Source organism: Augochlora pura, chromosome 3, assembly GCF_028453695.1.
Source record: "Augochlora pura isolate Apur16 chromosome 3, APUR_v2.2.1, whole genome shotgun sequence".
Classification (NCBI taxonomy): domain Eukaryota; kingdom Metazoa; phylum Arthropoda; class Insecta; order Hymenoptera; family Halictidae; genus Augochlora; species Augochlora pura.
The window spans coordinates 15,619,670-15,640,317 of NC_135774.1; the positions used below are offsets into that span (position 1 = coordinate 15,619,670).

Sequence of the window (20,648 nt, forward strand, 5' to 3'; positions counted from 1 at the left end):
CACGCTTGCCGATATCTCCTCTCCGTGGAGACGTCGTCGTCGTCGACGGCTACCGCCTTGAGTCAGAGAGGCGCCGGCGTCTCCGTTTGACTAGGTAAATATGCGTAAATTCGCCGGCGATGCTTATAGCGGGATCCGGGCCGGCGGCGACGACGCGCTGAGGATCATCTCCCCTTCGACTTTTAATACGTCCCATCCGGCGAATATGTAACATCGTTCGCGTCACCTTTACATTTTCATGCTCTTCTTTGCTCTCCCGAGCAGCCTCTTTGACCACCTTTGACTCTTTCGTTAACTTATTCCAATAAATTGCCAGAAAAGTTGTACGTCGCCGCGATCTTCTGACAAATTCGGTCTTAACACCTCGGCCACCGGTATCGCGACCGCATGACTCCCTTGAATTTACAGCTTTTACTTAAGACGATACTTTTATCACATCGTTTGAGAGTGTATGCTGCATTCGATGCAGTTAATAAGATACGTATAGCTGTGGAAGCTTTTAACGCCAGATGCAGACGCATAAATTCAATAATCGAGGCAATTATCGTTCCAAAATAATTACCACTGCTTCATATGCTCCAGTTTAACATTAACACTACCATCGGTACTCAAACGATCGGTTTCGCATTTTTATTTCATAATTATTGAAGTCGTAAAGCTATTTCGTTAAAAACCGTTGATTACGTTTCATTGGCATACACCATTATAAAAGATTGTTAAAATCGAAGATAATAATTATATAATATTATTCAAATAAAGGATTATAATTATATGATATTATAATCTCGTAATTCTTACGAGGCAATTTTTGTTAGTCGCTTTTAGACCTCGGTGGGTTTAGTGTTAATAAAACTCAAGGGGAGACGATGAAAAATAATAAAAATGACAAGATCGTAACAGCAGCTACGACGAACAAGTTACGGAGCAATTTCTAGAATATCGAAGAAAACGAATGACCAGCAAAGACGAAAGCGAGGTTATTGCATGCAGGTGCAGCTATAATACGACAGAAAATCACGCGCAGATTGTGCGGAAGAAAATAATTACCCGAGCCGAACGATTCTAAAACAGACTCCAAAGTCTGTGTTTTTAACGAGCCTGACTGCTCCGGTAGTTAATTAACCGGGCGTCGATTACCTCAGTGAAGAATTTGCAGAATCGATCGTCTAGAAATTGGAATCTCGACGAAACTTCGCAGACTAGGATTACGGCCATGCGGAATGAACTGTCGCCTCCTCATTCGCTATCGAAACTGAGGAGAACCAGTCCGGATCGTAGCGGACATAAACGAGCGGCGCGCGGCGTGTGTCGCGCTCGTTTAGGAAATATAAAGAACTTGGTCCCGGGTTATGATGAACGGTTTCGTCCCGGCTTAAATGGCTGTTCAGTTTTACTATCATTTTATGGCGAGAGTCGCAGACTCGTTCGCCGACGCGGACGACTCATTCGTCCCGCGCAGTCCGAAGATGTTTTACAGCATGTATAGCAGACGTCACCATTAAATTTCGTGCGTGCACCGCTATCGATTTTCAGTTGCGTCGACGCTCAATTCGCTGCACCTCCGTGTAATGACTTCTGTTGTTCCGTTGTTAACTGTATCGAATTATTGTTCCTCAACCTGTTAAATAAGAAAAATGTTAGATAAATGTGATAAATGTGAGAATTTAATTTTTCGTTTAAATCTCTGCATGTCATGTTTCCCAATTTCCTTTAACCCTTTGCATTACAGTATTTCAGTATCTCTGACTTACAGTATTTCAATTTTATGCAACTCGTGTAACAACTGCGCTTTTAACTTGGTGTTTCCAAACAAAAAGGAACTTAGAAGAACAGGCTGTGAGCCAGAAAAGCTAGTGAATCTGTAACTTGCAACAGACAATTGATGTTACAATTGAATGCAGTAAAAATGGGGGTCTTTAAACTGATCATTCATGTTGCAAAGTACATATATTGGCTACTTCACTAATCCTGGCGATTTAAACTAGAAAATGCCACGTAAAATGGCGCAGGAGCCAGGAAATCTGTTGAAACCGTACTTAGCAGCAAACAATTGCTATAACGAGCGTCTCGAAGGTGCCGCAGTAGGAACGGGAATCCCCGCGGCGGTCACCTAATCCAGAAGCTCCTCGTTTGAAGAATTCGTGTGGCCCCGGTGTTCCGGCCGCGCGACGTCTCGAGAAATCGCAGTCTGGTTTCAGGCTGTGCGTTACACAACGCGCCGCTCTGTAGGCGTAGACGGATCGAATCAGACGGTGTCGGGTCTGCCAGCACCTAATCTACCGCGAATAGATCCGGCATACGTAGACGGGCCAGGGCGACAATGGCACCAGTTGCGAGCAAGAAACGAAGCAAGAAGCCTGAGCGAACCAGCCAAGAAACCGTGGGACGCACCTGTGCGACGACCCGACGCGTCCCATCACCGTCGCGGACGCAAATAAACGGCGTCGCGCCGTCTGCCGTTCAGCCGACACTTTGCTCGACCGGATGGCCAAAGGCGACCCGACCCAATACTACCGGCTCCACGCCGAAGAACCCTTGTCACACGATAATTAGTCCAATTCAAGGATCGCCACCTCTCCCCGATTACGCAACGGAGGAAATCGTTTTGCACGAATGGTCATACACGCGACGTCGCGAGCCGCTGTACCATTACCAAATATTTAGCAAAATGCAATTTTTGATGCACGCAGAAGCTGGAAGACGATGCAGTTTCATACAGAAGCGGGCATGTTAGGGCGACGAATTTTGAACTAGTACTTACTCGTTTAGCTCGCTTTGTTTTGGAATTCATGGACGCGTGTTTCACTTTGCTTCATCTCAGTTCAGCCGGTCTGCTCGAATCTGCATCGTGGTTCGATTTTCTGAAACGTCAATTATTTTTTAGTATTAGAAGTCCAAAGGATGAATAGATATAATACATAAAAAGTACATATTATTTTGGAACATGATATAGTAATTTTTAGTGGTGACTGAAAGCGCATAAATTTTAAAGAGGGTATGACAAACGTTGCTTCATCAACTATCCCATTATCCACACCCTTCTATTATCGAGAAGATTAACAAAAGTCCTGACATAAGCCACTATCAAGTGTCTCCAATTTGACAATCCTTTTGAAAGGACAGTTTCCAGCGAGACGCCATAAAAATTTCTAAAAATGATTCGCCAATGGCCTTCGGTGATCGCGTCGAAGGAATCCTTGCTCCACCAAAAAATCCGCTGACCGACCTTGGCGACAGCCGAAAATGTACGAACTCCGCTGAAGAACCCACCTACTCCGCTGAAAATCGATCCGATTTTTCTGTTGGATGCTACAAGCAAGTGTCATCACTATTATGAGCCGAAAAATAGCGATCATCGGTTTCGACTCGATGACTGCTGGCAACCGTTCCCTTGCGTCAGCCCGTTGCTTAAATCGCGACACATGGGGATGGGCTGTAGTCGTCGTACGCGGAACTGTCGGAGAATCTTTGTTCTGTCGATCTTTTCGACTTCGTGCTATCCTCGTGCCCGTTTATCGACGAATTATCAACGGTCTCTTCTCTCCTTTTTCTTCTCGACCGTTCCCTTTTTTCCTCTTCTGCGCTCTGCTCTTTTCGAGAACCGCGCCGCGCCGCGGCACACGCACTGCCCTCTCGACTTCTAATTAATGACCGCGCGTCGAAATTAATCACATTGTTATCTAACGAGATATCGGGACCCCGGTCTTTTGCGTAGTTCCACTGTTACCCCCGTTGCCTTTTCTCGTGCGTCATCGACAGATGACTGTACGCCGTAGATCCGACACGCTCGGAAAATTTGGTTCCGTTCCCGGTACTTTTCTGTTCGTTCCTACGAGAGAATCCACGCGCCTCCGCGAGCCCTTCCTTGACGGCGCCGAACTGTACGCAGCACGGTGTTCGATCTGTAAAAGAAACGTATCAAATTTTAGTACATTCCGTACATTCATAAAATCCGCAGCCTAGTTATTATATCTACTTAGTAATATTATATCTAATCTACCTATCTAAGGAACTGTGTAAACGTTTCTTAAATAATACAATCAGATTATTAAATTTTTATCACAATGTTTTGTTTTTCTTCCATTAATTTTCGTCATAAATGCATAAAAGCCTACTTGTTACACAGAACATTAGATACGATAGAGTCGCGTGCACCATGTCTCGCTTTCAAGGATTTCAACACCGCTGTGGAAAATATCAAAAAGTCCAAATCACAGTCGGATTACGGTGACACGCGCAGCATTGCGCAATGATGCTTGTGTAGAAAGATATCGACAATTTAACATCATCTTCAACGGTTCAATACTTGAACACCTGCCGGCCTTGGATAAGCGGTCTATCAGTTGAACTTGTGTATTGTTTCAGCAATGTACGTGCACTTGCGGCATTCGCCGATTCGTGAGGAAATGCAGCGACGAAAACATTATCTGCACCGTGTGTGATCCTTTAAATTGGTTTATCGAAATGTAAATTTCTGCAATATTTCTACATGATAAATGTTTGCAAATTCGCAATAAACACGAACAAAAGAAACATATACATATTTTACATTCGTAGCCACTGGATGCTAGATCTGCATCGTGTGTGCGTTTATAGTGCAGCTGATCGAACGCAACAATGAACATTTTAAATTTCGGTCCTTGACCTGCTAGTCATTAATGCGCCTCACTGTACATCTAGCAGCTAAATAGCTAAATGACACATACATACACACCCAGAGACGACTTACGAGGAAACTGAAAATGCATTTCCCCGATTCTCGGAAATCCGTCCGACGATCGAGATTTGTGGGCGCTGCGTTCTCGATTATACTTGATACCCTGCGATTTTTCCGCGTGCACTTCTCGGAAGGGTCCAAGGCCCCAGGCGGCTCATGCATTCCGCTGGAAACGTATCTCTGTTGTACTTTTATTATGAAGATGATGCAATTGTTACAATTAAAGAGATACGAATGTCGATACAGAAGAACGATCGAACGATGAAAATATTATATGTAATATTAGTGTTAACGTTTCAATTTTTGTAATTAATATCACTAAGAAAATACTATTATTAAATAGCGGACTTGATGCATTTATAACAAATCTGAGTGTGAGAAATATGAAATCGCCAGTAGAATAATTTAAGGATATATTGTCAAATTATTTTCGACGTATTTCTTACAACTAACGCGAACGATTTCTATTTCGCGTAAGGATCTACGGTTGCATTATTCTCAACGGAACGCAAGACGTCGAATTTTGAGGAATTGCATCACCCGAGGAGTCGTTGAAAAAATCGATGTGTTCCCCGGGCATTCGACTCAGACATCCGGATGCGATAATAATAACAGGCAGTATTTATTACACCCTGTACAGCAGATTGCATCGTCAGCAGCAGTTTCCACAGACACGGCGGTGGAACGTTTCCTCCCTTGACCTAACTCGGCAGAACGCCGAGTTCTCCCTAATCGCTTACAGATCGCGGTGCTCCTTTTTTCGGGGAACTCCTCCGGCCTCCGTGGATGATGTAGCATCATTAGAGGCTCACGATAACCAGCAGACGTAGAATTCCTGGTACGGTGTTCGAGTACGTGATCAACAGCATGAGGTCGGTTTTCACGCGTGCGTCCCTTTCTCCATTCACAGGCACCGATCCCTGCCGTCGTCTGAACCTCAACATTTCTTCAACATTCCCTTGCATACCTTGGATCACTGTGAATCAACGAATCAGATGGTGTGAATCAGCGCACATTTTCACGTTTGTTTAAACCACGCTCATCTTCGTTCCATGGTACTACACTACTTTATACAATCTTGCGATTTCGTATAAAAATCGGATATGGGCAAAAGGCAATCGGGTTAATGATTAACGATTACAACTCGTCAGTTGTTATAACCATACGTGTTACGTAACAATGATTAACGATTACGACTGGACAGTTATTATAACCATCAGTTAAACAACAACGATTAACGATTACGACTCGTCAGTTATTATGACCATAAATTAAATAAAAATGATTAACGATTATGGCTCATTGGTATTATAACTATAGGTTATGTAATAGTTATCAACGATTACGACTAGTTAGTTATATTATAATTATATAATTACACATCTATTTCTCAAATAGTTGTACATGTATTAGTTACTCTGATCCCGCACAATTAAAAGTAATTGTCTCTCACAGGTGATTTCTTGTCGAGCACGACACGCCACCCGCCCCGATCGTTGGCGTCGACGTAAAACGGAATACATAGTATACAATACGTGTATTTTCAGTGGTGCCGATCAGTAACTCAAGCACCGCCATTGAAAATAACGTAATATTCCGTTGGCAGATTGCCTGCCGCCGACTAAATGTACCATGTAAATCAAACGTTACCGTCCCCGCAACGTGCATTTCCCTATTTATATTCTATAGGGGAGGTCTGGCCTTAGCGCGCTCTTTTTTTGAGTTTGCGTAGGCTGCTCTCTAATCGCAGAATCTCCATCATCCAAACACAAGCCGACAAAACACGTGAACGGCTGATTCGTCGGAATCATTCGTTCTATAATCAATTTAATAATCGGCTATATTATAAAAAAATTAAAAATGTCATCCGACATCCGAATATATACTATTAAATGAAACATTTGAACCGGTAAGCTCTGGATGATCGCAGCGATTGATTAAACTGTGCGACCAAAAATCTGCTGAACTCCAGTACAGTTCATCGTTATCGCGAATCGAGCTGATTTTCTCGCTAATTTTGTAGATTCATCATTTTCGGCCCGATTAGGTATTGGTATTCAAGCACCAAAGCGGCAAGGTCGTCGTTTCGTCACGTAACGATTTTTCGTTCGATTCGTAATCACTTTCGCCCGCCTCGGCAATATTACAAGATCGAACCTAATCGATTCCAGCTAATTCGGCGAGATTGTTACGTCCCCAATGGATTCCGCACGGTTAGGCGATTCGACATCAGAAAATTTTCCATGGTAGCGGGCCGTAAACGCCGAAACCGCTTCGCACGGATTCGAATAACGCTGTGTCACCTAGCTCATGGTGCTCGTGGGGTGCTAGCAACGCGGTTTTCGCACCCTGCGCATCGCCAAAATCGTTTGTCGATCGTTCGATCCGACATCGACGCCGTCGCAAGGATGGGATCAAGTTCACTCGCGAAACTCGTGTTCAAGGTTCTGTTCCACGTGGTCTCTGCGACCACCCCTAAGGCCACGTGTTGTCGAAGCCGCGATAAATGATCGTGACGGTGAAACAGAGGAATGCAGAACCGTGGTTCGGATGGTGGAACAGCTGCTTCATTGGAGTGATAGATCGATTATAAATGATAGATAAATGATCTGAGTGATCAAGCGTCGTGAGATCGGGCTGCAATAGAACCTCCATCGTTCGAACATTGGTGATTGCAATTATCGATTATCCAAACACGTTTCACTTCTTCATCATTCAGTTCTAGGTTCGATCTGTTGGCAAAATCAATCAAGATTTAGTTCAGTTCTGTGTACAAGTTTGAACTAGATAAAATATAATTCAATATTGTTCTAATAAACTATAAGTCACTCTTGTATTATATATTAAATATATATAACTATATTCGCCGGTTTTTAAATTTCATTATAATTTTCACGAGTCTTTTAAGCAGAGGTCAATGATCGGTATTGTCTTCTCATCGTTCTCAGATTTACTAACTTGGCATATGTGAAAGTCTGACTATGCATAATAAGAGTCTGAAGACCCATTACTTTAATGTTTAATAGCGCCTACATAATCCAAAAAATAATTCTTTCTCAAAGATACAAAAATGGGGATCCAAAGACGGTCCTCGGCAAAAGATGACTTACAGGTTTTTACTCAACGAATCTTATAACTTGTGAGAATTTTTTATTATTTAGGATAGTCCAAAGAGTTTAGCAAGTCCGAACAAGCTACCCTAAGGCTACCAATTATAGTTTCACCCTGTTTCAAGTCTCGAAACCAATCGCGACGGGAACGCGTGAACTATATTTAGCTACGATTTCAGCGGATTTCTATTTCGATTCCGGAGAAATCTAAGTCCGCAGAAACATCCGCAGTCTACCGATCAAGCCCCCGGCCACGTTTGAATCGGGTTTCGGGAGAGGGTAGATCCACGTGTTGGCAGAGCGTGATTCACGTACCGTATACCCCGCTATCGGTTACAAACGCGGCGGGCCGCGTGGCCGTTGCGAATGTTTATCGGCGGAATTCGTCGTCGGAGCGACCCTCCCCCGTTCCTTGTGGCATTCATCGAGATATCGCGGTATTGCGGAACCACCTAATCGAAACTCGATATCCCGGCGAAGCGCAGTTTCTCGCGTAAAAATATGCGCGCACGAAATTTCGCCCGTTTTACGTTTCGCTGGTGATGCAATCCTGTTGACATAGAAAGCTGCCTAAAAAGAAAAACAGTCGAGCAAGCGTGCGCGGACGAGCGCAAATGACAGAGATCACGATGAAAGAGGAGAAAGAGAGTGAGAAAGAGAAAGAGAGAGAGAGAGAGGGAGAGGGGGTGGGTGGAGGGAGCATGGTTGAATCGAGTAACAAGAATTTATCGCGTGACGATTTACCCTCCCCGCGGCCATCTTCAAACCGAATCCTAAAAACAATTCGTGGAAATGGTCAAAGGGAGGGGAAGGTGGCCTTTGTTGCGAAGATGATGTTGTAACAGGTGTCTCAGGAGATATTCTAACATTCTTTTCAACTTAGTGAAATTATTAGAAGAAGAGAATACAATTATTTTCTATTCTGCTTAATTTTCTGCAGTGAATTGTTGAAGTAATTACCAACCAATTTGAATACCTGGATATCTTTAGAAGATAATACACATTGAATTTGGGTTTATCGGTTAGGAGCTTACCCCCTGATGAATGAACTTTCCGAATGAGTGTTTCTTAGTAAACCATAAAGAGACTGATGATAAACCAGTGAGTCAGTGGCTGAAATATTCCATTGACTTTGGAAAACGATGGGGCTACAGGTTTAGGCTATTAGCCAATTAGCGTTAGGTCGGCTAAGCTGTCTCAGACTTTCAAGCTTGGAGGATTGATACCAGAGATTTTTCCGAATAGGTTCGTGACTGGGGGCAGGTAAGACAGACGACAATGGGAGTAGACTACGTGCCGTTCCTCACATCGACTGCCAAACTGAAACAGTAGGGCCAAAAGATCATTTTGTAATCGGTCGACTAAAATTAAACAAACTCTCTACCACGAACTATATACTTAGAAAATATTTTCAGAGAGAACAGCTGTCCTCGGATCGCAGAGACACGTGTCGTTGAAAAATTTGGAGAAGTTCGCGAGGCGATAGCGTCCGCTTAAAAATTGTGTTTTAATATTAGACGATACGATTCGGGAAGAAAAATACTTGCACCATTCTTAATAGCGCCAACCGACTATAAAGAATACTTTTTAGTATAGTTTAGTGACGCATCTGGCGGTAGAAAAACATTTTCAGTAATGTTAGGGGAATCAATTGGACATCTGTCGCGAGTTAGGTTCAGTCTAGTTGCTCTCCTACCAAGAACTTGCAAGAACCCGTTTTACAACTCTCACGACACATCAACGGCCAGAAGAAAGAGCAAGCAGCGAAAGGATTCTGACTAATGATCCTGATTGATTGGGAAGGGAGCGATTTGTTCTCCAGAGAACTAATAAGAAGAATACTTGCAGCGTTTTTACTGGAATTAAGTGACTATCGATTACGAATTAGGATCTACAGGCCCTCGTGTCTAACTGCCATTGACGATCAAATGAAAGGACAGCCGATAAAAGGATCCCAATCAACGATCACGATTTCTGCAGAAGACATTTTTCCAACAACATTTCTACGTTACATTTTAAGATTATTATTCTATTACTTTATCAGTGACCAATATTTTTTAATTTATTAAACCGCAAAATCCTTAAATATCTAGATTTTAAAGTAAATGGACTTAGACCACTGTGTCAAAATGAACGGCTCAAATATTTGCAGCAATCTTACTGGAATTAACGGACTATTGGTCGCAAATTAGGTTCAATCTAGCCGTCCCTCTGTCAGGAATTTGCAAGGCCTCGTTCCGCAGCTCCCAGGACGCAGGCGGTTTGAATTCAACGAACGAATAGCAAAAGAATCCTAACCGATGACCCCGATTGATGCAACAGAAACAAACGATCCCCATGTGTCTTGCAAAATAACAATATTTGCGTTATATAGTCAGCGAAACGAACTGACCATGGGTCACGAATTAAGTTCAATCTACTATGAAGAATTTGCAACTCCTACAGTTTCAGGACGCGGCGGGGATAACGCGGAAAACGAAAAACGACAAAAATTCTTCTGACTAATGGTCCCGACGATCGCGTTACGGATGGCAGCGGCTGCTGGCCGGAGGCGAGAGGGAGACAGAAAAATGTTTTTGCCCCGTTTCACGCGGCGTGGAATCCGGACAAGACGATCCGAGCAAGTCAATGAGAGGAGATAGATAGATCGTGTTCCCGGCCGGCATGAGGCGATCGGACGTCACGTTGACCGGCGTGTGCCATTGGCCGAGATGGTGACGTGCCCCCGACAAGCCCCAGCAAACAGCATCACTGACTCACGTGCGTTTTATCTGTCGTCGAACTAACAAATGCCCGTGGGCGACGATCCTCTTCTCCGGCGCGGTGCGGTAAACAACGCTACCAATCTTCCTCTTCGTGGTTTCGATCCCGCGGCCAGCTTGTCGCTGATGTTTACTTGGAATCGATTGTTCCACTTTTCAACCTCGATCGGTTAGGAACACGAGAAGAATATCAATTCGGTCCAGTACGAGGGCCTCGAAGATTCCGATGCACCGCGTAGATAACGATGCATCGTGGGACCTCGAGGTTTTCTGGGAAAATCCCTCGGACTCGTCGGTGACGAGTTTTCGTGGTACACGATGAATAGAACGAAGATCGGACATTCGAGTCCTGACTGATTAGGGGATGCTCTGGGTGCTAGGGTAGCTTCGCGAAATTTCTGGAGGAACCGCTTTCTTCCTTGACACGTTAAGTGCCGTTAATCATTCGAAAGATCCTAGTAACTTCTCAGTAAATCTTAGTAAAATAGTTTTGAAATCTAGTTAAGATTTAGTGTCACCCACGTAGCGCCCAACTGTGATCTTTTGTTGCGCGATTTTCTTCGTAGCTGCTTAGTGGTCGATGAAAGAAAGGCTGACCAGCCTCGATCTCGTTTCGAAGAACAAGTTGTTATATCTGAAATATTGTCCATCTGGTAATTGCCAGTCTGATTACATTTATCCGGTGATTGTAACCCGGTTTGGTCCAGGCCTAACGAGTTCTGCCCAGAATCCATTTTCATGCATCTGGATAAATCAGTATGATAACTGATGGCGTAAGACGATTGTGGTCCACTGATGATGATGATACAGGTTATTTGTAGAAGAGTGTCTCTATAATTTCTGATAGAGCAACACGTCCTAAAAGGCATAAATGTTGACTTAGTACAGTCAATATGAACTTAAGAATGAAGTAGTGAATCAATATTTTAACAGTGCGGACAGTTTCGGAAAATTGACGCTGTCTAATTTTGCGTAGTAACTGTTGGCAGTGAGTCGTTTGTAGACTTATTGATCTAGAATGCAGTGTTAATTCACTCATTCTTCATAGAATAATTAATCGTAAAACTTTAATACGCGTCTCGTGTATAGAATCAATAATATCGAGTTTCATATTTGATGACAAATAAATTCTGAGTGTATCTTATTACGATATTGTAAATTTGTTTAATATCGCGCAACATTATCAGTATGTAATAACAAGACGACTAAAGCATTATGAATATTTCCAAGCGTCAATAAACCACTTCCATAATACGAGATTTTTATGCAAACAGCGATAAATCAAATATAACTAGATAGGATAATTGAACTTGAACCTCTATTAAACACTCTGCTTCGTTACTTCTTGTGAATGTGAACCGGAAGTTTAGAATATATGTACTGCTAATAAACACTGACTAAAGTCTAATTTCTTTAGCCAACGATTGTGAAAATGTTTATTAATTTCCTTATGCAACTACCGACGAATAACAGCGAGCTCCCGTTGGCGACACAAGCACCTCTCTTTCCCTTCTGGATTATCCCCGTAATGGTAATACCAGGAAAATTCCAGTGGCGTCGACCATAGCACGAATTATATCTTTTTCGACTAAAATGCTTCATCGACACTGACCAAACTTAGCTCCACATTCGGTGACCAATTTCTTGCGTAACACTCCTTCAGATAAAGCCAATGATTTTATAAAAGCGGTAGGAGAACTGCACATAGATAATGCGATGTACGGCTGTCGTTCACAACGTAGAAGGAAAACTAATCAATTGTAATCTGCAAGCACTATCACGTCGGTATATTTGAACTTCTCCCTCCGAGTATTCTAAAATTACTGGACAGAGAAAAGCTACCTAAAAGAAAACAGAACAAATTAGACATGAGAATCGAAATTGAGCTAATTTAATTGTCATCACAGCGTACTGCTATAAAATGCATTGTACAAGATTTTTAAGAATCCAACAGGCTCAAAGTAGCAATTACTAAAAAATGTTCATACAAGACCTAGTTAATAAGTCGCTTTGTTCATATAAGACAGCGTTAAAAAGTTATTTAACACCACTCTTTGCCCAGCCTTTGAAATTCATTATTATTATAATATATTCGAACAACCTGAATGTTACTAGGATAATGAGGACGCAAACGAGTCAAGACACCATACACTATAACGAACCTTAGACCTTTCATTTCAAGTTTTAGTTCTATTGATCGAATTACTTCGATTCTGTGACAATTTTTGCAGTTGTCTTTCGACACGCAACGTGTCGAACAACCCTACAGCACGACGGCAGCGAAGAGACGTTATCCCGGAGTAAGTTGCCGGAGCCGTCGAAAATAAAAGCGCAAAATCCCGGGGTGCGATAAAAAGAGGACCTGCACCTAGAAACTAATCCGTGCAACAATAACAAAAAAACCAGGGAAGATGCTTCTCCTCCGGAAAGGGTTAATACTTAATATTCCCTCCCCTCTCGCACCTCCTCTCCCTCCTCTTCCTTCTTAAACACTCTCCCGCCACTAGAAGCACACAGCCTATATAAACTGCGGGCCGCTCGGTCCTCCTCTCATTCTCTATACGAGTCGTCGTCTATGTATAAAGTCGGAAGAAGCCTAAACTCCGAATCCGTGTTATTCGAGCCCGCCGAACCGATAGTAGCACGCGTGGAAAACCGATTGTTCCGTGGTCTTATCAATCGCCGGCTAGCGATCGCTCAGGAGTCCACCGGAAGTCCGCAGAAGAAGAAATTGGTAGAGGATCATTTCGCGTCGATCGATATCCCGAAGGTACACCTGGTAACCGGCGTCGATCCCGAAAATCGTCAGAGGACACGGCAAGAACCGGCGGTCCGCGTCTTTGGATCGAGAGGAGCCGAGGCGAACGAGGAAGATAAAAAGGATCACTAGAGGAAGCAACGGTCCTTCGACCTTCTGGGACAACGACGAGGAAAGTTGCCAGAGAGTCCGAGACTACATTGACAGAATGAGATCGGTATTGTTCAAGTTGGTGGTGACGGTAGTGGCGGTCGTGTGTCTTGCGACCTTCTCACTCAGCGCAGCGGTGCGATCGGAGGTAAGCGATAGTAATGGTAATAAACCGTTTCGCCACAACACGGGGATGAAACCTCCCTTACGTTTTATTCCGGCTGGCCGAGATCGCAATTGATGGCATCCGCGACGGGATATCGGTCTGAGAGAGCTTCCTTATTCTACTGAATTATGGTCCCGTTCTACTGATTCCTATCAGAGTTTATGGGGCGCGAGGGCACTCTGTTTTCTGGGGATTTCGGGGATCTCTCCCGATGGTCGGATGATTGTCAACGGTGTTCTCGCGATAATTGATTTTGACGGGCTATATTGGGATAATTCGGAAGGTAGTTGAACATCTAATTCGTTGAAAAATAACGCTAAACGATTTTATGTATAAATGATTGCACCATCGTACACGCGAATATTTATTCAATTGCTTTTAAATGTATTGTCTATTTTTCGCGTTCGATCCATATTTTAGAATCGTATCGTTCGTACATGGTTTTCTACAAATTGTACAGAAATCGTCGAAATTTTTATTAATTTCTTCTGTATTCGAAAGATAATACACATATTAATATTGATACTATTCTTCGATGAAGAATTCTTCATTTTCATATACGATCGAATGACGAAATCACTGAGGTTAAAAAATAGACAACTATATTCTTGACAATTTGACAGAATTATGAAAGGTTTTATCACTTGGCTGGTCGCAACTTTCTTGTTCCACTGAAACAATTTTGCAGCTCTGTTGTACCCCTTTCAATGAAATACTGAATCAGTTACAATTTTCAGAATCTGAATGAATGATTAAAATTAAATTCTCGTAGGATATAAAATAGAATTTGGTTTCGTTTGTTGCTGATGGAGAACGTTTGCAGATACATCTTCACTGTAGATTATTGTAAAGCAATTCACAGAACCTGATAATCTATTAGCCACATAAATAACGAAAATAACTTGTACGTCGTTCAGAAGTAAATTAATATTATTCCAAGATGTTTGTAATATAAGATAAGGAAATTGTTCAATAAAAAGAAAAGAATTTGAAATTCACTGCTATCTAACATGATGCAATCGGGGAACAAAACTACATGTTCTTAAGTCTACGATTTCCTTTCTCGAATCGTCAGATTATTGACTCAGCCCTTAATCAAACAGCATTTAAAAGGAAGCTTCTATACCTTTACGATAATAAGGTTTGTCGTCTCCTAGCCGTCATACTAAACAAAATCCATACGTTGCTAACGATACCGAGTGTTCTGAAATTCTTTGAGCAGGCTAAAATTTTCCAAACGCGAAATCAGTAGCACTGACCCTTACTGCGACGAAAAGATTGAGCACTTAACGCGCGAAAGATAATCGCTCAAATTTCGCCATAAGTCCAGTTATCTGTTAAGCTTGTTCGTGTTCCACTATTCCAAACAAACACAGAAATCGTATCTTCCGCTCTGGAACAAAAACAATTCCGTCAATTACGAAATAATTGAGTTTCGGACATCGTGTCGCCGATTCGAGTGACAGTTCTCTAGCCAACGCCCAAAAATCATTTAAGTTAGCAGCCCTCGCGATGATTGAATGGCAGAAAAAGTGCTTACTCGTTGGAGTAAGTCGCGATTATGCTTATTCGAAGAAACATTATCTCCCCTGACGAAGTCATTTCACTTTCATCGGGACACACAATTTCAGTTAGACTCTCTTAGCATACGCATCTGCGGTGATCGAAAGGATCGTATTCGTAGATCGGACGAAGTTATAATAAACGACAATATACCTCGCTGTTTCCATTTAATTCTAGTAGGCTACGTCTATCTTTCTGATGATGATAAATAGACTAGGAAGGAACGAAAATTTTTCCCATGATTAATCATCCGCTTAAACTCTTAAATAAAATTATTAGATTGACTCTAATAATTAATCAACAGTTAATGAAATTAGCGGTAGAAAGGAATAAAAATTAAATTTCTATGTGCTTGTTTGCAGGAATTTGCGGAACAGCTACGGCGTATTGTTCACGATATGAATCCTGACAGTCTGAGAACTCAGAGGGCCACTGAAAGCCAAACTGACGACAGGCCACAACGGAATTGCTACGACACCCCATGCGGATGGAACCCCTTTCATGCTGGTAACCGACGAGCAACGATTTTCATGGCCAACACGTAAGTAACACTACAAAAATAATATTAAATTGATTATAAAAAGGAAAACGGTTTTTCTTATACGTAAGATATTGAGACTAAAATAGTGAGCAAGTCGCAAATAATTATCAGCATTTTGAGTTTTAAGATAACTGTTAAAATCAGTGAGAAATAACAAGAAAACAAACTGCAAAAAAATTTCGCTGAAACGTACAAAAGACGAGTAGATTTGTTTAATGAATAATAAGAGTCGTCAGCAAATTAATCACGTGAATTTTCATTTTTTTTTCTCGAGACGATCGCGATAAATGCGAGCTAAGCAAAATTTGTTGACGATAACGATATTCTTATCGATTATGAATGAACGTTACCAAGATGTTTGCTCGGCGGCATCCCGAGGAACACGAAAAAGTGTCGAGTATTTACGATTCCCGTTTCACGTCCATTACTTATCTTGAATAAGCAAAAACAGGCCGATAAAGCTCGATCTTTATGAATGGACTAGCCTATACGCAGTAACCCAACTAAGTAAAAAGGAGGCAGTAAATGTTTTATCAGTTGTTGGCAGTTTTACGATGAATCTTTAATCTCTGTCGCTAGTTCATTAATTTTTTATTGTTCCGACTCACCGCTGTAATTTAGCTATCTACCGGTGATCGTTAATATGAATTTAATAGTTACACGCGCATCGAATCATTTAAAAAAAGAAATGCTTGAATAAATAACGTTCTGTGTTTGTCATGTGGATCTTTTTACGATTATATCTACGTTAATCGATTTGGGACTAATCATTATGTAGAGATCATTTTAACAACTTGTATATTGTTTTAACAAGCTCCGAAATTCTTACGAGAAATCTGTAAAATATAACATGCAAAAGCATGAGCATTTTAACAATGAACCGTTGACTTCCTACCCTGCAGTGTAAGAATACATACAATAATTAAATAATAATTAAATCTTAAACTTATATCGTTGAAAACAAACTGAACTCACCTGTCAGTACTAACAACGACCAGGAGTATTTGAACACCTCCTCTTCCCTTCTACGATAGTGCGACTGAACATCATGGAAAGTTCCTGAAGAAATTATTTTCATTTTTTAGGTGCAGATGTCCGGACGAGACTTACAAATGCGTACGCACTGGCGAGAACGTGTCAATGAGCGCGTACGTCTACCACTGCCGTCAAAATACGACGGCGGATGACATCGAGGGCGAGTCGACGTACGACATGGACTCTGCGGATTATGTTAGTTAAAATTTGCGCGCCATCGAACGCTTGAAAACGAGCATGCGCATTTACCTGATCTACGCGGCATATTCATCAGCCCCCAGTCGTTCTGTCGTCGTCGACCAAACGGTGCCCACTGATTCTCATTTTCCTCCCAGGACTCTACATGAACAGCTTCCGCTTCCGTTTCATCCAGTCGCAGTTACATTTCCGGGAAAAAATGACGGCTATGCAAGCTTCATCAGCTTTCTGCGGTCACAGCCAGCGATTCGGGGCAAACGATGCGTGAACTAGCGTGTACGTACGTCGTCCTGCAAGAAGGTACACGTCGAAAGAACAAGTACACCTGATCACGTTTCTCTTTATACTTTACATCTACACAGTATTTGCATGGGACGATCTTCGCACGTTCGAATTTGCCGCGCGCATGCGCGCAGCCATTGTTTCGAGTTCGATCGCAACCGTTTTCGATCGACAGGATTTCACAGGTCGAGTGAAATTATTTATCGAATTTTTTTTTATCCCGGCGAATAGATCGACAGTTCAATTAATTTTCATACGATCCTCGATAATAGTCCGACTAAAGATTAATGGTTGACGTTCGTCTACTTTCGTTCTACGATTTAGTCTTCATAGTCTGATATTTTACATAGATCAAATTGCAACGCATAAAGAAACAACGAATTTTGCAAGAGGAGCATATGAGGGTTGTGAATATTGATAGAATTGGTAATCGTAGGGGAAAAAAATGAAAAATCGAAAGAGGCTGACGGGTTTAGGTAACCGGTGCCTCGAGTCACGAATGCGAGACTTTCGAGATGGATTATTATCACAGAAGATGATAGTTTCTGATATATGTTGGTATAATTCCGTCCCTAGTGTTACTATTGATAGTTTTAACGCAATTTTAGCGAGGAAAATTTGAATAGTCGGTGGATTTACCTTGATTATGTGCAAAGTGATTTCGAACGACGTCGCTTGGTTGAACTGAGACGCGCGCAAGCAACGGCTGTCTTTCCGTTGGAACTTTGCGCAGCTTTGTGAGACGAAGCGACACCTTCGGAAGCGATCGGAACTATTTTGCCCTCGCTCTGATTGGCTGACAGTTCGCTGCCATTTCGCAATTACGTCGCGAGATGGCAGAGATGAAAATGCGACGGTACGAAGGAAAACTGTATTCTATACTTGGAATTATGCATAACAGAAAATCCATTCTATGTATTGATTACGTTTGTAAACGTAATCACGTAGCGACTGACATATTAATTTTGTTTAGAACTATTTATAATAAATGCCGAGATTCGTCTCCTAAAATATTTTTTTGCATCTAAATTGGTTTAATGAGAACTATCGTTAACCTCTTTCAATGGTCAATTCGAACTATTTTTCAAACCTTAACTCATTTGTTAAGCGATTTGAGCAAAATATAGCGACTAATCTAAAAGAATTAAAATTTTTATCAAGATAATAATTTAACTCTGCATATGCATAAGTGTATCGCTAAGATTATGGCTTTTAAATGTAATTACTAGACGATAAAGATGCAACGACTTTCCTTATTTCATTATTAACTCAACGAACTCGCAATACGTACAATACAATGTTACTGAACTCTGCTTGTCGATGGTTAATATATGAAAATACGAATTGTTCTGAACATCCGCAGTCTAGTAATTATAGTTTGAATTATCACCTGATCTATCTTCTTTTTAAGACACGGAACATCGCATAAATTTAAGAATTTCATGGCCACTGTAAAGACGTAATCTTATTCGCGAATGAGAATAGATTGTGTTTCGCCTCGTTCGATTCTTCAATACGAGTATCGAAAATCGGTTTCTATAATCGTTTACTAATGAACATCGACGCAACTGTATCGAATTATTTTTGAATTCGCAATGGCGCGATTTGAAAATAACGATTCCTTTCGTCGACGTTCATCGATAAATGGCAAATTAATTATATTAAGTTAATTTATACCTTAGAGCTACTCAAGGTGGTGTAAAACTAGCAACATTAGTTACAGTATTTCGATAAGGCACAATATCTAGATTTTGTACTTAACCGAGGAAAATTCTGTCGAATCATTTTGTATAACATAATTGACTAGTAACGTAACTATAATTAATATTTGCTCGTTACGCGAAGCCATACTCGAATTGTTATTCAAAGACCAAGTAGGTCTATGCTCAAATTGAAACGAAACTGTTTCATGATTCGTAGATACGTTACACCGTCTTGCAATTGCTTTTAAGTAATTTCGACACTATTTTGTAAGAGTAGAACATTTTCAGAAATGATAAATAGAGAAGTAATATTGAAAAGATTTTCTACACGTTTCCAATTAGCGAACGTAGATTCGATAACGATACAACTACAACGATGGAATTAATCAATTGCATGTAAAATTAATAGGTTGCAGATGTTCGCATGTAGATATTTTTATTGAATTTGTAGACACTAAAAACAAATATCTATTTATTTGATTAAGAATACATGGTATCGAATTTTCATTACCAACAATTTTTTGTTTATATGAACACGAAATCTGCAATCTAGTAATTCTAATAAAAAGTAATATGACGTGTAGGAAAAAGTACAGGCAATGTATTCGTATGCAGTATTTCACAATGTAGAGTGGTTACGGTTTAGTTGAGAGGAGCAAGTGCTCCTTTCGCGAGTTAATGACGACATCCAGATGAAAAATGCGTCCTTTGTGAAGAAAGCAGCCATGGAGACCAACATGGCGGACGTGGAGGGCAGAAGATGTTCTTCTTGGTCTTCTAGTTTAAAATGATCAAAATGTCTCGATTACCACAGAATGCAAATTTTGATTGAAGTGAAGGGCTGGTTGCTTGTTGAGTAGCGATTTTAACCTTGAACATAAAATTGTATTTAATTAGTACATGGTCTCCATTACTAAGCAAAAATTGTTATTAATCTTAATTGTGTAATGGTATATTACAATCCTTTATCAAAATACTTTTAGGAATACAATTTAGAGATACAAAATTTGTATGGTCAATATAGCATTATAGGATCTAAAAGAGAAGAAATTTAATTGCACCTGTAGTATGCACCATCAAAAGCTCTCACTGCTCCACAGGACATGCTTTCTTCACGCAGTTCCGCTTACATATACATTTACACTATTTACAATAATATTGTTTACAATGTTATGCTACAACTTAATATTTAATACACAGGAAGGGTAAATTATCTATAATTGTACAATGATTATCAATGTTATCATTTTTAATAAAACTAAGTAATGTTGTAGGAAAATTTTGTTGTACTTCAATGTCATAACTCACCTCACATTCCCTAATTACAATTGTTAAATGAGTTCTTATTTTATATTCATATTTTTATGAAGCCTGCAAATATAGAGATAACAAAAAAGAATAATACAACAGTAATAATATTAATTGTTTATTAATATTAATAATGATTTGTGCAAAATATATCAACATTAAATTATTATCTCGAGTAATAAAATTGCCTGTACATTCACTTTTGATACACGGACATACACTTTTTTAAAATTAGCAATTTCTTGATAAAATACACTATCATCAATAGTCACAAGTAGTCGAGCATCGGAAGACCGCGTCTCTCTTTTCTTTGTTCTCCTTTTGATAAGATACACAAGTTTTAATGTACAACTGC

At 40.8% G+C, this 20,648-nt stretch overlaps 1 protein-coding gene across 2 annotated transcripts; it reads left to right on the forward strand.

The window, feature by feature from the left end:
• The first annotated feature begins 13,154 nt into the window (after nucleotides 1-13,154).
• Nucleotides 13,155-20,264, forward strand: LOC144478641 (uncharacterized). 2 transcript variants are annotated; one of them, XM_078196719.1, is made up of 4 exons: nucleotides 13,155-13,645; nucleotides 15,589-15,767; nucleotides 16,853-16,997; nucleotides 17,138-20,264. In XM_078196719.1, exons 1-4 carry the CDS (start codon nucleotides 13,556-13,558, stop codon nucleotides 17,147-17,149), a joined length of 426 nt encoding a protein of 141 aa, XP_078052845.1. In that variant the 5' UTR covers nucleotides 13,155-13,555; the 3' UTR covers nucleotides 17,150-20,264. The 2 variants fall into 2 exon arrangements, with proteins under 2 accessions (XP_078052845.1, XP_078052846.1); XM_078196720.1 differs by having other exon boundaries at nucleotides 16,853-20,264.
• The last annotated feature ends 384 nt before the right edge of the window (nucleotides 20,265-20,648 follow it).